The 16,729-nt window shown below is 34.1% G+C and overlaps 1 protein-coding gene across 1 annotated transcript; it reads right to left on the bottom strand.

Annotated features, from left to right (window-relative positions):
• Nucleotides 1-269: 269 nt before the first annotated feature.
• LOC137397401 (hepatitis A virus cellular receptor 1-like) lies at nucleotides 270-872 on the bottom strand. Its single transcript, XM_068083691.1, has one exon. The coding sequence runs from the start codon at nucleotides 870-872 to the stop codon at nucleotides 270-272; it is 603 nt and encodes a 200-aa protein (XP_067939792.1).
• Nucleotides 873-16,729: the final 15,857 nt, after the last annotated feature.

The raw sequence follows: 16,729 nt of genomic DNA, 5'->3' as shown, positions 1-16,729 counted from the left end.
AAAATGTTGCAAAAATAACATCGATAAGAATTTTCTTAGTTTAAGAAAAAACTTAATGCTGATATTCTTCTAATCAGTTGAAATAAAGAACAAAGAGAAGCAGCAAGAGAATTAACACTAGTTGCTTGTTGTCTTCTCATGTCTTCTAATATCGACCAAACTTTATAGTTTCTATTTTTACTAGATTCTTATCGGAAAACCTTTCAAATTCAAAGAACACCAAATTATAAACTCTCACTGATATAAAGAAGGTGAGATAAGAGTATTGACTACAGAGTAGTGACTAAAAGAGGTGTAACTGAGGGAATAGTAACTGACAGAGAAGTAACTGACAGAGGAGTGACTGACAGAGGTGTGACTGAGGGAGTAATAACTAACAGAGAAGTTATTGACAGAGGAGTGACTGACAGAGAAGTTGTTGACAGAGGTGTGACTGGCAGAGAAAGAACAGGCAGAGTAATGAGTGACAGAGTAGTGAGTGACAGAAGAGTAGCTGACAGAAGAGTGACTGATAGAGGAGTAACTGACAAAAGAGTAACTGACAGAAGAGTAACTGATAGAAGAATGACTGATAGAGGAGTAACTGACAGAAGAGTGACTGACTGAGTAATAATTGACAGAGAGGTAACTGACCAAGGAGTGGCTGACAAGAGAATAAGTGACAGCGGAGTAACTGATAGAGGAGTCACTAACAGAGGAGCAACTGAGAGAGGAGAAACTGAAAGAAGAGCGACTGACAAAGTAGTGACTGACAGAGAAGTAACTGACCAAGGAGTGGCTGACGGAGGAGTAAGTGACAGAGGAGCGACTGGTAGAGGAGTAACTGAAAGAAGAGTGACTGTCTTTGGTACATGAGTCACCAACTTATGCATGCTTCTACTTTCACAATGTTTCCATGAAGCGAGTAAACATGACACATGTTTTTATGTTTATCGATTTTTTCATGCTTGCAAACAATAAAAGCGACACTTGCAAATTATGCGCAAAAAAATGCCCCACAAACTATTTAATTTTAAATCCCTTCCACACTTCAGTCATTCTTATTTTAATGTGAGCAGTTTGCAATACACAGCTATAACCTCTAGCGTAAAAATCCTTATTTTTTTAACCAAGCGCCCCAATTAATCTGCAAACTGTTCACTGGGGCAGGCAGGGTAATTCAAGATATGCTCAACTCCAAATCTGCATCACAGAAACATAGAGATTCAGCATGAGATCACATGCTACTACTGTTGAAAACTTAGCAAAAACCATAATTATTGTCTTTTAGAGCTTTAACGAGTTAATGACGCAATGTTTTACTGACATCATACTTTAACCCTTGCAGCACCCATTCGGCTCATTGAAAGATTTTCTTCAGCATCTAATAAAAGATTAGGTACAAGCTTAGTTTTTATGCATCTATTCGTAAATTTACAAATTTCCGCTTTATTTCTCATATATGACCATTTCTCTCACGTTAGCAGCAAAAAAAGGAAATTCAAAAATTATATTCACAGAAATTTAGGCTCCCAATACAAGCTGCACCAATTTGCATTCCTTATAACTTGTTCCAAGGGAAATCGCTATTGAAAATTTACGTTAGTAAAATTATTTTAACACTTTGAGGATACAAAAGTATACGACACTGTAATGACATGTCGATCAACTGTATGCTTATGTTATCATTTAATTTTCCTTACTATAATAAAAGCCATGTTCATCCGTATGTCCTAAACAAGGGTTAGCGGGCGAGAGAAATGACACAAACTCGTAGCGTTTGGCTAAGCAGACTGACATGTTAGCACCTGCACCTATCAACTGCCTACTGGCATTTCAGAATAACTGTGCACATAGTTATTCTCGGTGCTTTATCGGCACACCTGACAATCTTTTGTGTCTTGCGGGGACACTTGTCCTCACTATAATAAGTGCTGTGACCATCAGTCAGTCTGTTTAAAGCCACCGTTGAAGATTGGGAAAAATTTTACATAATATAGAATTTGAGCTTTTCTAGATAATTTTTCAATGTGAATGATTAACAAGATAAATCATTTGCGAGGAAGCATTTCCTATTTAGGTGATAATTCTGCAAAAACTTTGAATTGCTAGAGCCACCTGATGAAAGGAAAGGAGTAGAATTTTATTGTAAAGCAGAAACAGTAAACATGCATTAAACCAAACAAAACATAAATGAGATTATATAATGAAAGACATGAAGTTATCCCATCAAGTTGTTACAACAGCTAGTCAGCACAGCAGCCAGATATTGAAGCAAGAAGTTTAACATCTGGCGTAGTTCTAGTGAAGAAAAGTTGGGACAGCTTTGATGTCAACAGGACTCGAGACTTCTTAAGCTGAAAAAATGAACCACTCACAAGCTTACATCAAAATGTGAGCAACGAGTTATGTAAGGAATAGTTAAGCTGTCAACTACTCATTGAGCAGCAAAGACTAACTGCTAAGCCCGGTTTTGGCTAATGCATCACTCAAAAAATCTGTGTCCAGTTAATGACTATTATCCATTGTATATATTCGTGTATACGCTTATGGCGTGTATAGTGCAACCCCAACTTTGTTGTAAAAAAATTTGGAACATTCATATACTTCAAGCATAATGCGACTGGAGCTAAAAATTAAATTGTGAACATGCAAAGAGAAGTTGACCAGGTCCCTTAACTGGAACCTGAGACTGGAACAAGTTATCTTGAGACTAAAACAAGTTATCTTAAGACTGAAACAAGTTATCTGAAGGCTAGAACAAGTTATCTTGAGACTAGACCAAGTTGTCTTGAGACTAGAGCAAGTTATCTTAAGACTGGAACAAGTTATCTTGAGACTGGACCAAGTTGTCTTGAGACTAGAGCAAGTTATCTTAAGAATGGAACAAGTTATCTTGAGACTACCCAAGTTATCTTAAAATTGGAACAAGTTATCTTGAGACTGGAGCAAGTTATCTTGAGACTAGAGCAAGTTATCTTAAGACTGGAACAAGTAATCTTGAGACTGGACCAAGTTATCTTAAGACTGAAACAAGTTGTCTTAAGACTGGAACAAGTTATCTTAAGACTGGAACAAGTTATATTGAGACTGGAACAAGTTATCTTAAGACTGGAACAAGTAATCTTGAGACTGGGCCAAGTTATCTTAAGACAGAAACAAGTTGTCTTAAGACTGGAACAAGTTATCTTAAGACTGGAGCAAGTTATATTGAGGCTGGAACAAGTTATCTTAAGACTGGAACAAGTTATCTTGAGACTGGACCAAGTTATCTTAAGACTGAAACAAGTTGTCTTGAGACTGAAACAAGTTATCTTAAGACTGGAACAAGTTATCTTGAGTCTAGAACAAGTTATCTTAAGACTGGAACAAGTTATCTTGATACTTGAACAAGTTATATACATGTATATAGTATATATATGTATATAATATATATATATACATATATATACTATATACATGTATATAATATATAAATGTATATAGTATATATATACATGTATATAGTATATATATGTATATATATATTTGTAACCATAAATCATGGAAATAAAACCAAGACTATTTTTGAGAATGTGAGTGTGAGACTCATACACCCCTATTTCTTTAGGGTTTCAGGTTGTACACAGGCCTCTTAAGCTAGGTGAACAAGTAATTACTTAACAATAATTACCATATCGGAGGACATAAAGAACTGCGACGATTCCAACAAACATGACAGCAAAAGCACAAATGATCGCTGTAGCCACAGCGCTGCCAGAGATTCCATTGGATGGCTGCATATATAGAGGAGGCTTGTAGCTGACGGGTGGCCGATTAAGATGAAGTGGATCAGAGTACAGAATGACGTAATTCATTCGATAACTGTTCATTGAATCTAAAACAGTTAAAAATTATTTATATGGATAGAGCAGATACAACAGAAGATAATCATGTAACAAATAGTGTAATAAAAGTTTTATAACCGTCTTCAGACACAACTTCGTTTCAAAAAAGGCATTTTCACCGTAACCTCTATTATACAACCTGTGAAACTCACTGGTACACGAATCATCGATTACCAACAGTGGTGATTGGTGTTTTAAAATCATTTGCTTTTGGCATTGGCCAATGAGATGCAATGTTCAACAAAAAATTAAAAAAAAATTATATTAATGCTTTTAAAGTGGAACTTATACAGAATTTAGTAGATTTTATTCAAATATATTCGTATGCTTCTATCGTTTGCAATTGTTTTTGATGTTCGAGCTGATCTGAGAGTTCATTTAAATCATATCCAGTTCAAATTAAAGTAAGTTGAACCCTGTACCATATCACACATATCACGCGTAGCACGCGTATCACACGTACTTGTGATACGTAATGTGACAAGCGTGAACGCAATCAATTACGTGTATGACCGCTCGATCAGAAACTTTTATTGTTGTCATCGGGTGCTATTATCAACAAAGCGCTGCTTTGTGTGAGTACGAGCACCTTCATATCATGGGAACAAAAACTGGATAGGTAAAAGGTGAAATGTGCCAGTTTCTTTGCGTTTCCTTCAAGAAACCTTCACAAGGCTTTTCTTCAAGTGAAGCCCTCAATATAAAATAAGACAAACTGCTACCAGCTGTACCTCAGCCTGGTTCAAGTCGTAGTTGCTGGGAATAAGTTAGCGCAATGCCTTTTCATAAGAGTCTGATCAAAAGAGTCATGCTTGTATAAGCCGTACAAGTGACCTTTTAGTTTGGGAAAAATAATCCGACCCCTCAGTTTGGGAACTATTTTGAGGTTTCAAATTTAGCTTTTATGCGAGAATATATAGTACCTTTGTCTTGAGTACTAAATTATTTCTGTTGCCGTCATGAATTATCTAAAACATTTAAAGGTGTCCGCGCATTTAATCTTTCTCATGAAAAAGATATGAGACTTTTTTCCTCAAAATTAACACACCATCTTTATCGTCTACATGGACGACTGGGTATATAATAATACAATAATTTTAGGTGAGCATTTAATTACGGCTGGTTTACACTATACCCCGTATATCGGAGTTGTCCTCTCAGTCACTATTTTTGATCTATGTTTTCTTTCATGAAAGTTGCTGCAGGACGAGTATGCCAAAGTTTCCACTACCGCACTGTATAATGATAACGCTGTGCCATGGAATATTCGCTGTTGTAAACGTGGATTGGTTTGTGGCAGTGTGAACATTGTTATTACAGACGATTACCAATGTATAGCGTGATTAAGACCGACATATGGCAATATAGTATAAAACAGCCTTTACTTGAATCTAAAGCGGCTACCTGCAAAATATTCAAAAATTGAACATTCAATGGGAACATTAAATAAATTTCTTACAGTTGACTGTAGCTAGGCACTGAAGTGTTACGACATCTCCATGAGAAACCAGATGAGCTGGAATATACGCGAATCGACCAGTTGAATCAACAGAGCATGTTGGTTCACATTCCCAATGGTAATAAACATGATGGTTGCTCTCTGCCATACACTCGACTCTAGTCTCTTCTGAAATACGTTTCGACAGTGTGTAGTTCATTACTGATGATCCATCAATATCTGAAAATAAAAAACTACCTGTTGTTCTTTTGTATAACAAGACGGTTTATTTGTATAACAAGACAGTTTATTTGTATAACAAGACGGTTTATTTGTATAAAAAGGCGATTATTTGTATGACAAAACAGTTTCGCTGACTGCAGCAACGACAGCAACGACAGCAACAGTTAATGCTAGAGGACAAATTAATGGCGCTAAAGTTTACATTTCAAGAATTTCTGGCTTCCTGTCTGTCAATGTAAAAAATCTTTATATAAAAATATAATTTAGTACAAAATCGCAATTTAATTTAATTATGTGCTGATTGATAAGCTGGTGATGTATTTGATGATAGCCAACAATTGATTTGTTTATGGAAATATTATATATTTCGTGTGTAATTGGTTCAACACTCTTCATTTATAAATTTCTTCCTACAAAAGCGTATGCATGTACATGAAACGAAAGAGATTTTTTTGCTTTGCCAAAAAGCTCATGCAAAAGATAAAGATTGTTTCAGTATTCCAGCATTTAAAATAAATAAATCTAAAATAATATATAAAAATAAATGATATAATTTATATTTTTAATAGTTATATCATATAATAATATATAATAATATATGATATACATATATATAATATATATATGTATATTAATTATATATATTAATTATATATTAATTATATATAATTATATATATATAATATATATAATATATGATATACATATATAATATAATAACTTTGACAAAAATACATATTTTTTCGTTTAACAATCAACTATAACTTTGTTAAATTCTATTGCTAAATTGTCACATGATGGCACTGAAAGGCATCTATACCTTGAGTGTCTCTTGTGGTTAAAATAAATCCGTTAACTATCTATACTAATAAATTCAATTATGTAATTGTCTGTCTGTTAGTCTACATAAACGCTGTGCATTTCCATATTTTTCGGGTGATTTAATACAAATTTCCAAAATTATTAATAGTTATTTAATTATTATTATTAATTGTGTAATTATGTTTAATACAAACTTCCCACACATCTGCTCCTTGTTTTCTACCAGGTCGCTAGAAATATTTGGCCTCCATTCATTTTTGAGAATCAGCTCTTAAACAACCACCTGCTGTTTATCTCATTAGGCTTACAGCTAGTGATGGCTAGACTGCAAGTTACATACAGCCCAGCTTTTGGTGCAATTTTATAAAAATAGAACCAGTTAAAATCTTGTCTAACTCAGCGATAATAAAAACCCTTCAGGAAAGCCGCACATAGACATGACACCTTGATTTACACAGACAACATTTTCCACATTCAACCAAAAATTTTCAGCAGATAGCAGACTATATTCTAAATAATTTCCATTCAAGTTTCTTTAAGAAAATTTTTTTGTTATGTTTATACCATTAAAAAATTAGAATAAATTGAAGTTTCTTGGCTTTAATGGAAAAAATATTTAGCAAAATCTGAACGATTGAGATGGGAATGTAAGAGTAATTTTTGTCATTATTAGGACATGTCATAATATTACCAAAAATATTATGTAACCTAAACCTCATATTTACATATAACTTAAAATTAGCAAATGAAAATGTATGTACTGCGTGGTATCTGTACAGGTCGTTACCTTCAGTCGTTAAAAAAACCAATGTTTCAGAATTTGGTCTACATAATCATTCCAAAACATAATTTGACAGCTGTTTGATTTACATATATTTGAAATCAGAACAAAATAAAGATTAATTTAATATATAATTTAAGGCTATTGACTAAATTCACAATGAGTAATAATGTTGTTAATGAGAATTTTAGTTTTCCAACAAAGTTTATTTCGCACCCTACTGTAAAAAAATTGAAACTAACCCTCGTAAAGTGGAGAATCGTTGGAACACAAAGGGCTTATCATGATGCATTTCAAATGTAAAAAAATTATAGATTATCATGGCTTAAATTATTTATAAATAAAAACAAATAAAATAAAAAGATAAAAGTAGCATAATATCTAATATGATAAACATAACATAATATACATAATTATATATACTTATGTACAAATATGAATATATATTTTTTAGTTCATTGAAGGGTATCGGTATTTTTCCATCAATGGTTTCTATCAGCTTTAAGTAAAACTGCTGCACCTCGCAATGTAACTATCAAAAAATGTGTTAGTCGTTATTTTATTAATCTAACGCTTTTACAAGTAAATCAATATCCTACATTACATACTTTTATATAACAAATTAATTTTATGTTATACATAAATAACTTTAGCGCTTCTTATGACTATTTCCTAGGAACTATTGTATTCTTATAAGAATATTTGTTCCTCCACAAAATGATTGTAATATACGAAGCAGAATTTGATTTGTATGCAAAGGTTTATACGTATTACCAATTTACATAGCAATGTCAACGCTTACAGATGGGTAGCAGAGTCATGGTTTGCTTGACGAGGTCAGGGTAGGAATATCTTAATACTTGGTGAGTGTAGTCTACACAATTAATGGTGAGCCCGCGTCGGTCTGCAGGAGTTGGGGTGTACACGGGTCCATTCGCGACTCGGAGCCCATTTCTATAAACCTCTGTGATGAAGAGCATTGAATGAGTGATGGTTGTGTTGCTGTGTAGCAAGAAATATATTTGAAGAAAACAAACTCGCATTAGAAATACATGCAGTAACAAAAATAAGTCCAACTGAAAACTGGTCGTTGTAGCATATGCTTCCTTGTGAAAGCAACAAAAAATGACTCATTTTCTCTTGAAAAACTGGTCTAGGATAATCCTTCATATCTTTCCATTTGGGCCCTAGGCAAAGGCATCACAGATTTTTCCACTAAGATGTTTGAATGAATAAAAAAATTGGGTTAACCCTGTGAGCCTTTTAAATTGAAAATATTTTTGGAAAACAAACATTGCTGAACAAGCTTTTTGTTCCTCTAAAGCTAAAAAATTTAGAGTAAAAGGAAAAAAATAAAGGTCATTCAATGCGTGTAGCATTTTCCTTGCTGTGAAAAAAGATCAGCAAGCCAAGTTTGGACTCTTCTTTGGGGATAAAGACACTCAATGAATAAAACATTTTATTTGATATTTATTTTTGCATAATCTGAGTGAACAGTTTAAAAAACAACAACTGTAAAATGGAATAGTTTTTTACATTTCTTGCAGCTAGAGTTGAACTCCTCTTACCACAAAAGTGAAAGAGCATTGCGTGAACAGTTTATCAAATACCCTAGGACACCTATATTTCGCTAGTATTTAGTTTCGTGAGTAGCATACAGAGTAAAATTTCACTGCAACCTAATTTCGCAGCTCTGATGAGTGCGAAAATATAGTGATGTGAAAATAAATGCAGTGGAACAAACATCATTAGATTCCTCAGGTCCAAATCACTGGTACGAAATAATTTTCAATTTGGGACTACCGTACTTTTCGGACTATAAAACGCACCTCTATATAAGCTGCATCTGCTTTATTTTCCAATAAACAATAATAAAACAATACATAAGCTGCACTTTTGTATAGGCCGCAGAACTAAGGACTGTGCTTTTTAACGTGGCAGCAACTTTGCCGTTTAAAACGGAACAGTGCACAACGGCACAGTTTCGTATTATCCGACACTTTTTAACTTAGTGCCTAACGGGACAGTACCGTGAGGCAATGTTTCGTATTTTCTTTCACCGCTAGAAGCGCACTAATTGGAGATTCCCGTTAGTGCGCCCTAGCGGTGAAAGAAAAAGCCACAGATTAGCCGCACCCTTATATAAGCCGCATGGCTCAAATCATCAGAAAAAAGTAGCAGCTAATAGTCCGAAAAGTACGGTGGTTTTTATTTGTGAACTGCAGGTAGAAATGTGTAGGCGAGATCAATAATGCAATTTAATCGCTTGCTGCCATTTGTCTCCTGGACTATCAATGACGTCAAGGTCCCTGCCGCAGTGACCTATGTGGTACCGATATTAGAATTCAAGTATTTATAGCATGCGGTGGCTATGGCTCTGGGTTGTTATTGCTTTTGGTTGGTAATAAAATTCATCACCACAATAATTATTATTCAATTTTATGACTTTCTCTACCAGACTGTCATCCTCATCAGTTACAAATTCAATGACTAAACTAATATCATCATCTTCCTAATTTGTCTAGGCTTTTCCAAAAAAACTTATTATCTTAATTTGTTTTGCCATGCTGCTCAGTCGGTGTATTAGCTATAATGAGTTTAGCAAAAATTGCCCAATGAGCCAACCACACACGAAACTTGCCTGCATTTCTAATATGACCACTTTATTGTGAATATCAATGAACAAAGCCATTTAATTTCGCGTTTTCGCTCATTCGTTATGATAGTTTAGTTTCGCTCATGAAATTTTCGCGAGAGAATGTTGCCGCGAAAATGCGAAAGTTAAATGCCGCGAATACATAAGTGTCCTAGGGTATACCGTATAATTATTCAAATACAAAAATAATTTGATAATAAATATTAGCAATAATTTATTATCAAATATGAACACTAATCAATACATACCGGGCCGAATGACAGGCGTGGGTAACCCTCCGATCGACTTACATACGAAAGAAAATGGAAAGCCTTCTCTTGCATTCTTCTGAGCTAGCCTGATTGTAAGCCTGTAAGGTTTACCTGCATTGGAAAAAAAACTAAGTTCAGCAGACATATGGTAAGACATCGACAGCTATTGCAACATCAAAGGATTTACACTTACGGTAAATCTCCATTACTTCAACAAGAGAGGAATTGGAAAAGCCTCCACCCATTCCACTAAACCTCTCAACTCCACACGTAAAGTTGGTTGGTGCCATCGATCTTGTAATCATCCCTTTAAGACGAGCCGTGAATTTAGAGTTGGCTGAAGTCCCGATAGGTTGGTCGCAGTCAATTCTGTTGACGGGATCAAAGCTCAGAACTTCTCTCAGACCATTTTCACCGCCAATAAAATGTCCAGTACTGTTGTAATGACAGGTGGAATATTCCATGTTCGAACCATCATCCCTCCAAAAATACACTTTTTCAATCTCACCAGTTACGAAGCCAGTTACCTCGCAAAGCAGAGTTATCTCCTCATACTCGTAAAAGTCTGGCTGGCCAATAGAGTATGTTCTAAGTGAAGCATTCTGCCCTGCAGTGAAGATAACCAAAGCGTGGTGATGAGTCCATGTGTGATTTATGAACTAAACAAATATTGCAACAAAATTGTCAACAAGCAAAGCCAAACAAACTCTGAAATTCTATGTAACTGAATGCTGTCTGCTGACTGCTTAGCTTGCTGCAAGCAGAGGGGGTGCGTTTTTGAAAGATCGTTGTACAAACAGTGGCTCTGTAATCTTAGCGGGAGATGTCTGAATTACATGGCAAGGGAAACTCGGCGACTGGAGACAAGACCAGTTGCAGAGAGCAATTTACGTTTGAATATTATTCCTGCCACCACCACTGGCCTTTTTGGGGAATTAACCCTTTCATTGTCATCCTTGTACAAATTTAGCATTGGCCTACTGCAAGCTTTTTACTGAAAATTGACGAATTTGCTTCATATGTATACAACTTTTTCAACTTAAACTCTACCTAGAACATTTTTGTTATATATTTTATTTTGCCGACTTGGTAACAAACTGTGCTATGCAAAAAATTTAACGCATTTACATATGCTTCGGGCATACTAAAGCGATGTAAAGCTACCAAGCTAAAACGATTATCTACCATAATTCTTACTCTTACAAAACTATTACTTTCACCCCTATCAGAGTCAGCACTGCCACTTGCATTACCTGTGTAATCACTAAAATCTGAAGTTAAATTTGCTATAATGTCCTTAACATAAGTAATTCTTTGTTTTTTTAGCTCAAGATGTACATTACTTGCGAAAACCATAATAGAAAAAAAAAGCTTTTTTGAGTGGGAAATTTCCAAACAAAGATTTAAAATTGCTTTGTGAATTTAAGCTAGTTTTATAGAAAAATCTTCCGGCAACACTGTCATTACCATAAAAGTACTAAAGATTGTTGGTTATGTTATCAACGAATACAAAACTTAAGTTGCTACGCATTCTGACTACGAAATCTATGGTCGACTGCCGTATGCGCAAAATTGCGCATATGGTAGTCAACCATAGATTTCGGATAAATGTGCATATGGCAGTAAAAGGGTTAATATAGCAGAGTCTTTGTTCGCAAGACTTTAGTAAAAATGTATCATATACGGGCTGTTTATCAGCTCTGTAACTGCTGAACTTATCTTTGTAAAGCCAGGACTAAGCCACAGATTGGTGAACTAGTGAATAATGAACCACTGAATGCATAGACACGTCCCTGATTACACGGTCTTTTCCAATCGCTTACATAGACATTTCACGAGTTTTCTTGAAAGGTTACTGAGTGAGGTAGTTTCCCACCCCCTGCCTCAGTAACCTCAGTAATCTCAGTAACCTCAGTAACTTGAAAGGTTACTGATGAGTGGTTTCCCACTCCCTGCCTCAGGTTTTCTTTCGGGATTGTCTCTCTTAGCACAGGAGGAATTTAAGACTGAACAGGCTTTCTGACATTTCCTATAGGGGGCTTAAATCACCGACCCGCTGCAGGACAGTCCAGTGTGCTAATCACAACACCACAGCTGCACTAAATTCACTGTTTTCACTGTGCGTATGATTTGAATTTGGAGTTGTGCACACGTTGAGTTACTAGGTGATAAGTGTGTTGATGGACATTCTAAGATTGCGGATTGTTAAAAAATAAAGGATTTATGTGCCGGAGGTCATAATGATGCATTCCTGTCTTGCTTAGCAGCATGCTTTAGAATAAGAATAACTGACGTGTAGAAAGGTTTAAATTGGAATATCTGACGTGAAATTTTCTTGTGTATTATTCGCAAGTGCCGTTTTATCTAAGCCAAGCATGAAACATTCGATAATAATTTGCGAGTACCAAAATTCGTTTGACGTGCCGAGTTTTTCCATGTGTATCTTGCAGATGATGCAAACTTGCGAATTACCTGCGTCAGTGCGAATTACTTGCGTCGTGGAAACAGTGTGACCCACAACGAAATACAGTTCTCACACAAATGTCAAACAATAAATGAAATAACTAGAAAGAAAAAGATCGAAATAATGAGCTAGTTAAACATACCAGATGCAAGCTGTAAGATGCTGAGGGCCAGCACAAGAAGGGTTAGAGACATTTTTCTGAAATAAAAAGTGGCAATATGAAATCATGAAAAATTCATGGCTAAAACTGCAATTCGTTACAAGAACTTAGCTGCAAACAGTACTTGCATGTTAGGCAGCATCTTCTGTGTTTAAAAAAATTGAAAATTGAAAGTCTGAGATGATTGGTTCGATTTGTCAATTATTTACCAAAGTAAGAAATACATTATATGGTGGTTTCAATTAAAGCGCTGCTATAATTTATTTATTTTAGTGGCAAACACAAAAAGTTGCAAGCTGTCTTATTTTTTTAAAACTTTTGTACCTAACATAAATTCATAAACATAAATTCACATCTTTATATAACTATAGGAAAGCAATAAACATGCATTCAAAAATCTTTAATAACTAATTAAGTAATAATGGTTTCAATTATTATTTAATTAATTACTAGAAGTTACTAGTTTATTAAATAATTTAATAAATTAAATTATTTAATAAACTAGTAAATAATTTAGTAAATAATAATTCAATTAACGATTTAATTGATTTTTAATGATGATGATTTTTACCAAGAGCCGATTGCATTAAATAGTGACTATGGGTTTCTAGCGTACGATATTTTCGCATGCCAATTTTCGCATGCCAACACTGAAATGAACTGAAATCATAAAATTGCATACCAATTAATTTTTTAATGTAATAACAGCGAAATAGACTATTTTTAGCCATTACTCTCTGATGATTTCCCATTTACATTTAAACACCTTTACATTTCTATTTTTCCTTCTAATTTATTTCAACGAAACACTTATTTCAAACTAAGAAATTCTAAATTTACAGTCGTTTGGAAACCTTTATAACTGTTTTATTTATTTTTAATTTAGTTTTCCTGCACAAGACCATTTCCTCATGATATGAAGTTTGAAAGTTACGGTTGTTTGACAAAGTTTGAAAACATTTACCATTATTTTTATTTTCTCTCTTAATTTATTTCAATTATGCAAAACACTTCACTCATGATATGTAGTTTAAAAGTTAGAATGGTAAATGTTGTTGTATGTTAATACAAAAATAAATTTTCTCTCCAAAGACGTCTCATTAACCCGAGTTGATGAAACGTCCGTGTGTTGTCGGAAATCCGGCTATAGATCATAAAATCTTGGAATAAATATTCCTTACAGAAGAGGATTCTATCTCGGACAAGCCGTTCACCAGTTTTACGCCTAGCCCACTAGACTACGGATGTCGAATCGCTAGCCTGGCAATATAAGTCATTATATGAGAGCAAAACCTAACTGCTTTACTTATGACGCTGGTCATAGCATAACGTCACGAGAAGCTGTTGTTCACATTATTAAACTGGCTAATAGCAAAACTCTCACTACTTCTCATTGTTTATAAGACAAAAAACTTTTCTCATGATATGTAGTTTGAAAGTTAGAATGGCAAATGTTGTTATATGTTAAATATAAATAAATTTTCTGTCCAAATACTCTTCTATTACACGGGAAACGCCGGGTGGCACTAGTATATATATATATATATATAACACTTCCGTCTTCCGAGAATATTTTAGCGTCACGGAAAAAGCTTATGCTTAAGCTCTCATTATATATTGTAAAGACTATCCACCAGCATTGCAGGACGGTTTATTGAGTGCAGTTAGCAGAGTGTTCACCCACGAATTGACTATCACGAGTTCAAGACTTGAATGAAGCAATCTTTTATTAAGCATTCTAATTACGCACTATATTATCTCATCAGCGCGATGGTCTCAAAGAAATTACAAGGTCACAGTTTATACACGTAGGTAGATATCGCTATTTACAGAAACATTTCATTTCTAGAAAATTCTAGAAGACATACTTTTTAGCTACTTGATGACAGTCAGATGCAGCCTATCAACGCATTTTACTTTCAATTTTAAGGGGTAAAAAACTCGTCTAATTACAATGCACATCATCAAACTTTCCAACTAAGCTGTGCCTAATTTTCACACCTCAGCAAGATTCACAGCTGCTTTGCGTAAAACATACATTTATCAAATGGTACCACAACAGTGTCAGGAGATCAGAAGTTGACATATACTCACAAGTGGTATGCAATACCACTAAATATGGAGAAAAGTTCATCTGCACTTGCAAAGAAATAATTTCCATTATCCCTAATGAAGTACTCATATTATAATGACATCATATATCTAAGAGGCATAACTTGTAAATTACATTAATCTCACAGCTAAAAGCAGTCTTGTTTATAAAATATATAAAATGGAAACTCTGTCGAGGCATGAGTAGGCGTGGGTGTGTGTGCATCAGCTGGATCGTTTGGCTTGACTGATGCCGACCCATTGCGGAAAAATCCTTTGAAATGTTTATGTAGACTACTCAGCAAACATTTTTAAAACTTTTCTCAACAACTTTCAAATTAAAAAAATTAATGTCAAGAAAATTGCAATATAATCTCTGTGAACGACCATTGCGAATTCCCATGGGCTTTTTAATAAAAAAATTATTGTTTAGGATCTGGTTTGTACTAAAACATGTTCAATTGATTAAACTTGGTGGTTAGTGCCAAATAAACTTTTTCTATAGATTTGTAGACAAGAAATGTAAAAATCTTTTTTACATCTTTTGCATCACTGCAATTTGTATTTTAAATGTTAGAGATCAAACCATTTATTTTATGGATTGAAATATTGCGCTTTTTGTTTTAAGGCTCTTGTATGGCATAATGTAGAAAATATTTTTGTTTGAAATAAAGTTATTGTCAATAATGTAATATATACATACATATCTTTATTGGCAATAGAATTATATATATACATATATATATATTACTTTATTGGCAACAAAGTATGAATCTATATATTTCAATGCTTCATGTTAAAAAATGTATAAATAGCTTTATCTATATATATATATATATATATATATATATATATATATATATATATATATATATATATATATATATATATATATATATACAGTCATACTTCAACTTACGAGCTTAATGCGTTCCGAGACTGAGCTCGTATGTCAATTTACTCGCATGTTGGTGCAATTTATTTATATGTAGAACAATTAAATATATATTTATTGGTTTCCATACTCTGTAAAATGCAAATAAAACACTCAAAACAAGATATTGTAACAGAAAGAACATGTTGGTTATTGTCCTAACTTACCACTTGCTTTAAAAAAACAACAACTAAAAAATAATGCAAGGAAATGTGTTAAATTAAAATGTAAAATTAAATACATACAATAGCAGCTAACGCTAGCATTTGACAGAGAGAGATATATAAGTTATCCTTCATTACAACAGTTGACTTTGATAAATTTGGATTTTATCAAAGTCTTAAAAGACAAACTTAGAAGCAAATCTAAAAGCAAACTTTCATTTTTAACTTAACGTAATTAAAATTTCTTCGGCGTTTATAGTCTGAAGTTTCTCGCTGGTTAGCTAATTTTTCCTTTGTTTCGCTTTCACGACTAGCCGGCCGTTTTAAGATGAACCTATCTAAGGACGTTTGCTTTTGTCGCCCTTTCAACATGTCGCGATTAGGACGAACACAGGTGTCGTCACAAAGGTTTAATGCACGACCACTAGCCAATTTGTCCGAATGTCTGTTTTTATAGTTTTGATAGATAGCACCGGCCTTTTCAAATAGCGTCGTTTCAGTTTCGCTGTCACCGGCCAATTGTTTATCTTATATCCAATGCCTGAGCGGTCTCTCCATCAGCGGTGGTGAAGATCGCCGCGCCGTTTAGAAACTACGGTTAGTACTTTTGCGAGCTAAATGCCCTAAATATAATCCTTCTGTTTGATAATTGTGGATGTATTTCTGTCATATTGCTGAGCTAGCTCAATCATGCATACACATTTCGTATATTTTTCAATAATTTTCCGTTTAATATGAATTGTTATCATTTGTTTTTTCTTTGCATTATTTTTCATTTTACTGGCAAACTTTCGGTCTACGCACAGTACTTTTAATACACATAATTCTGCACTGAAAAGCGTGCACAAAACACGGTACA

Source organism: Watersipora subatra, chromosome 5 (genome assembly GCF_963576615.1).
Source record: "Watersipora subatra chromosome 5, tzWatSuba1.1, whole genome shotgun sequence".
NCBI lineage: Eukaryota > Metazoa > Bryozoa > Gymnolaemata > Cheilostomatida > Watersiporidae > Watersipora > Watersipora subatra.
This window is presented reverse-complemented; position numbering and strand designations above follow the sequence as displayed.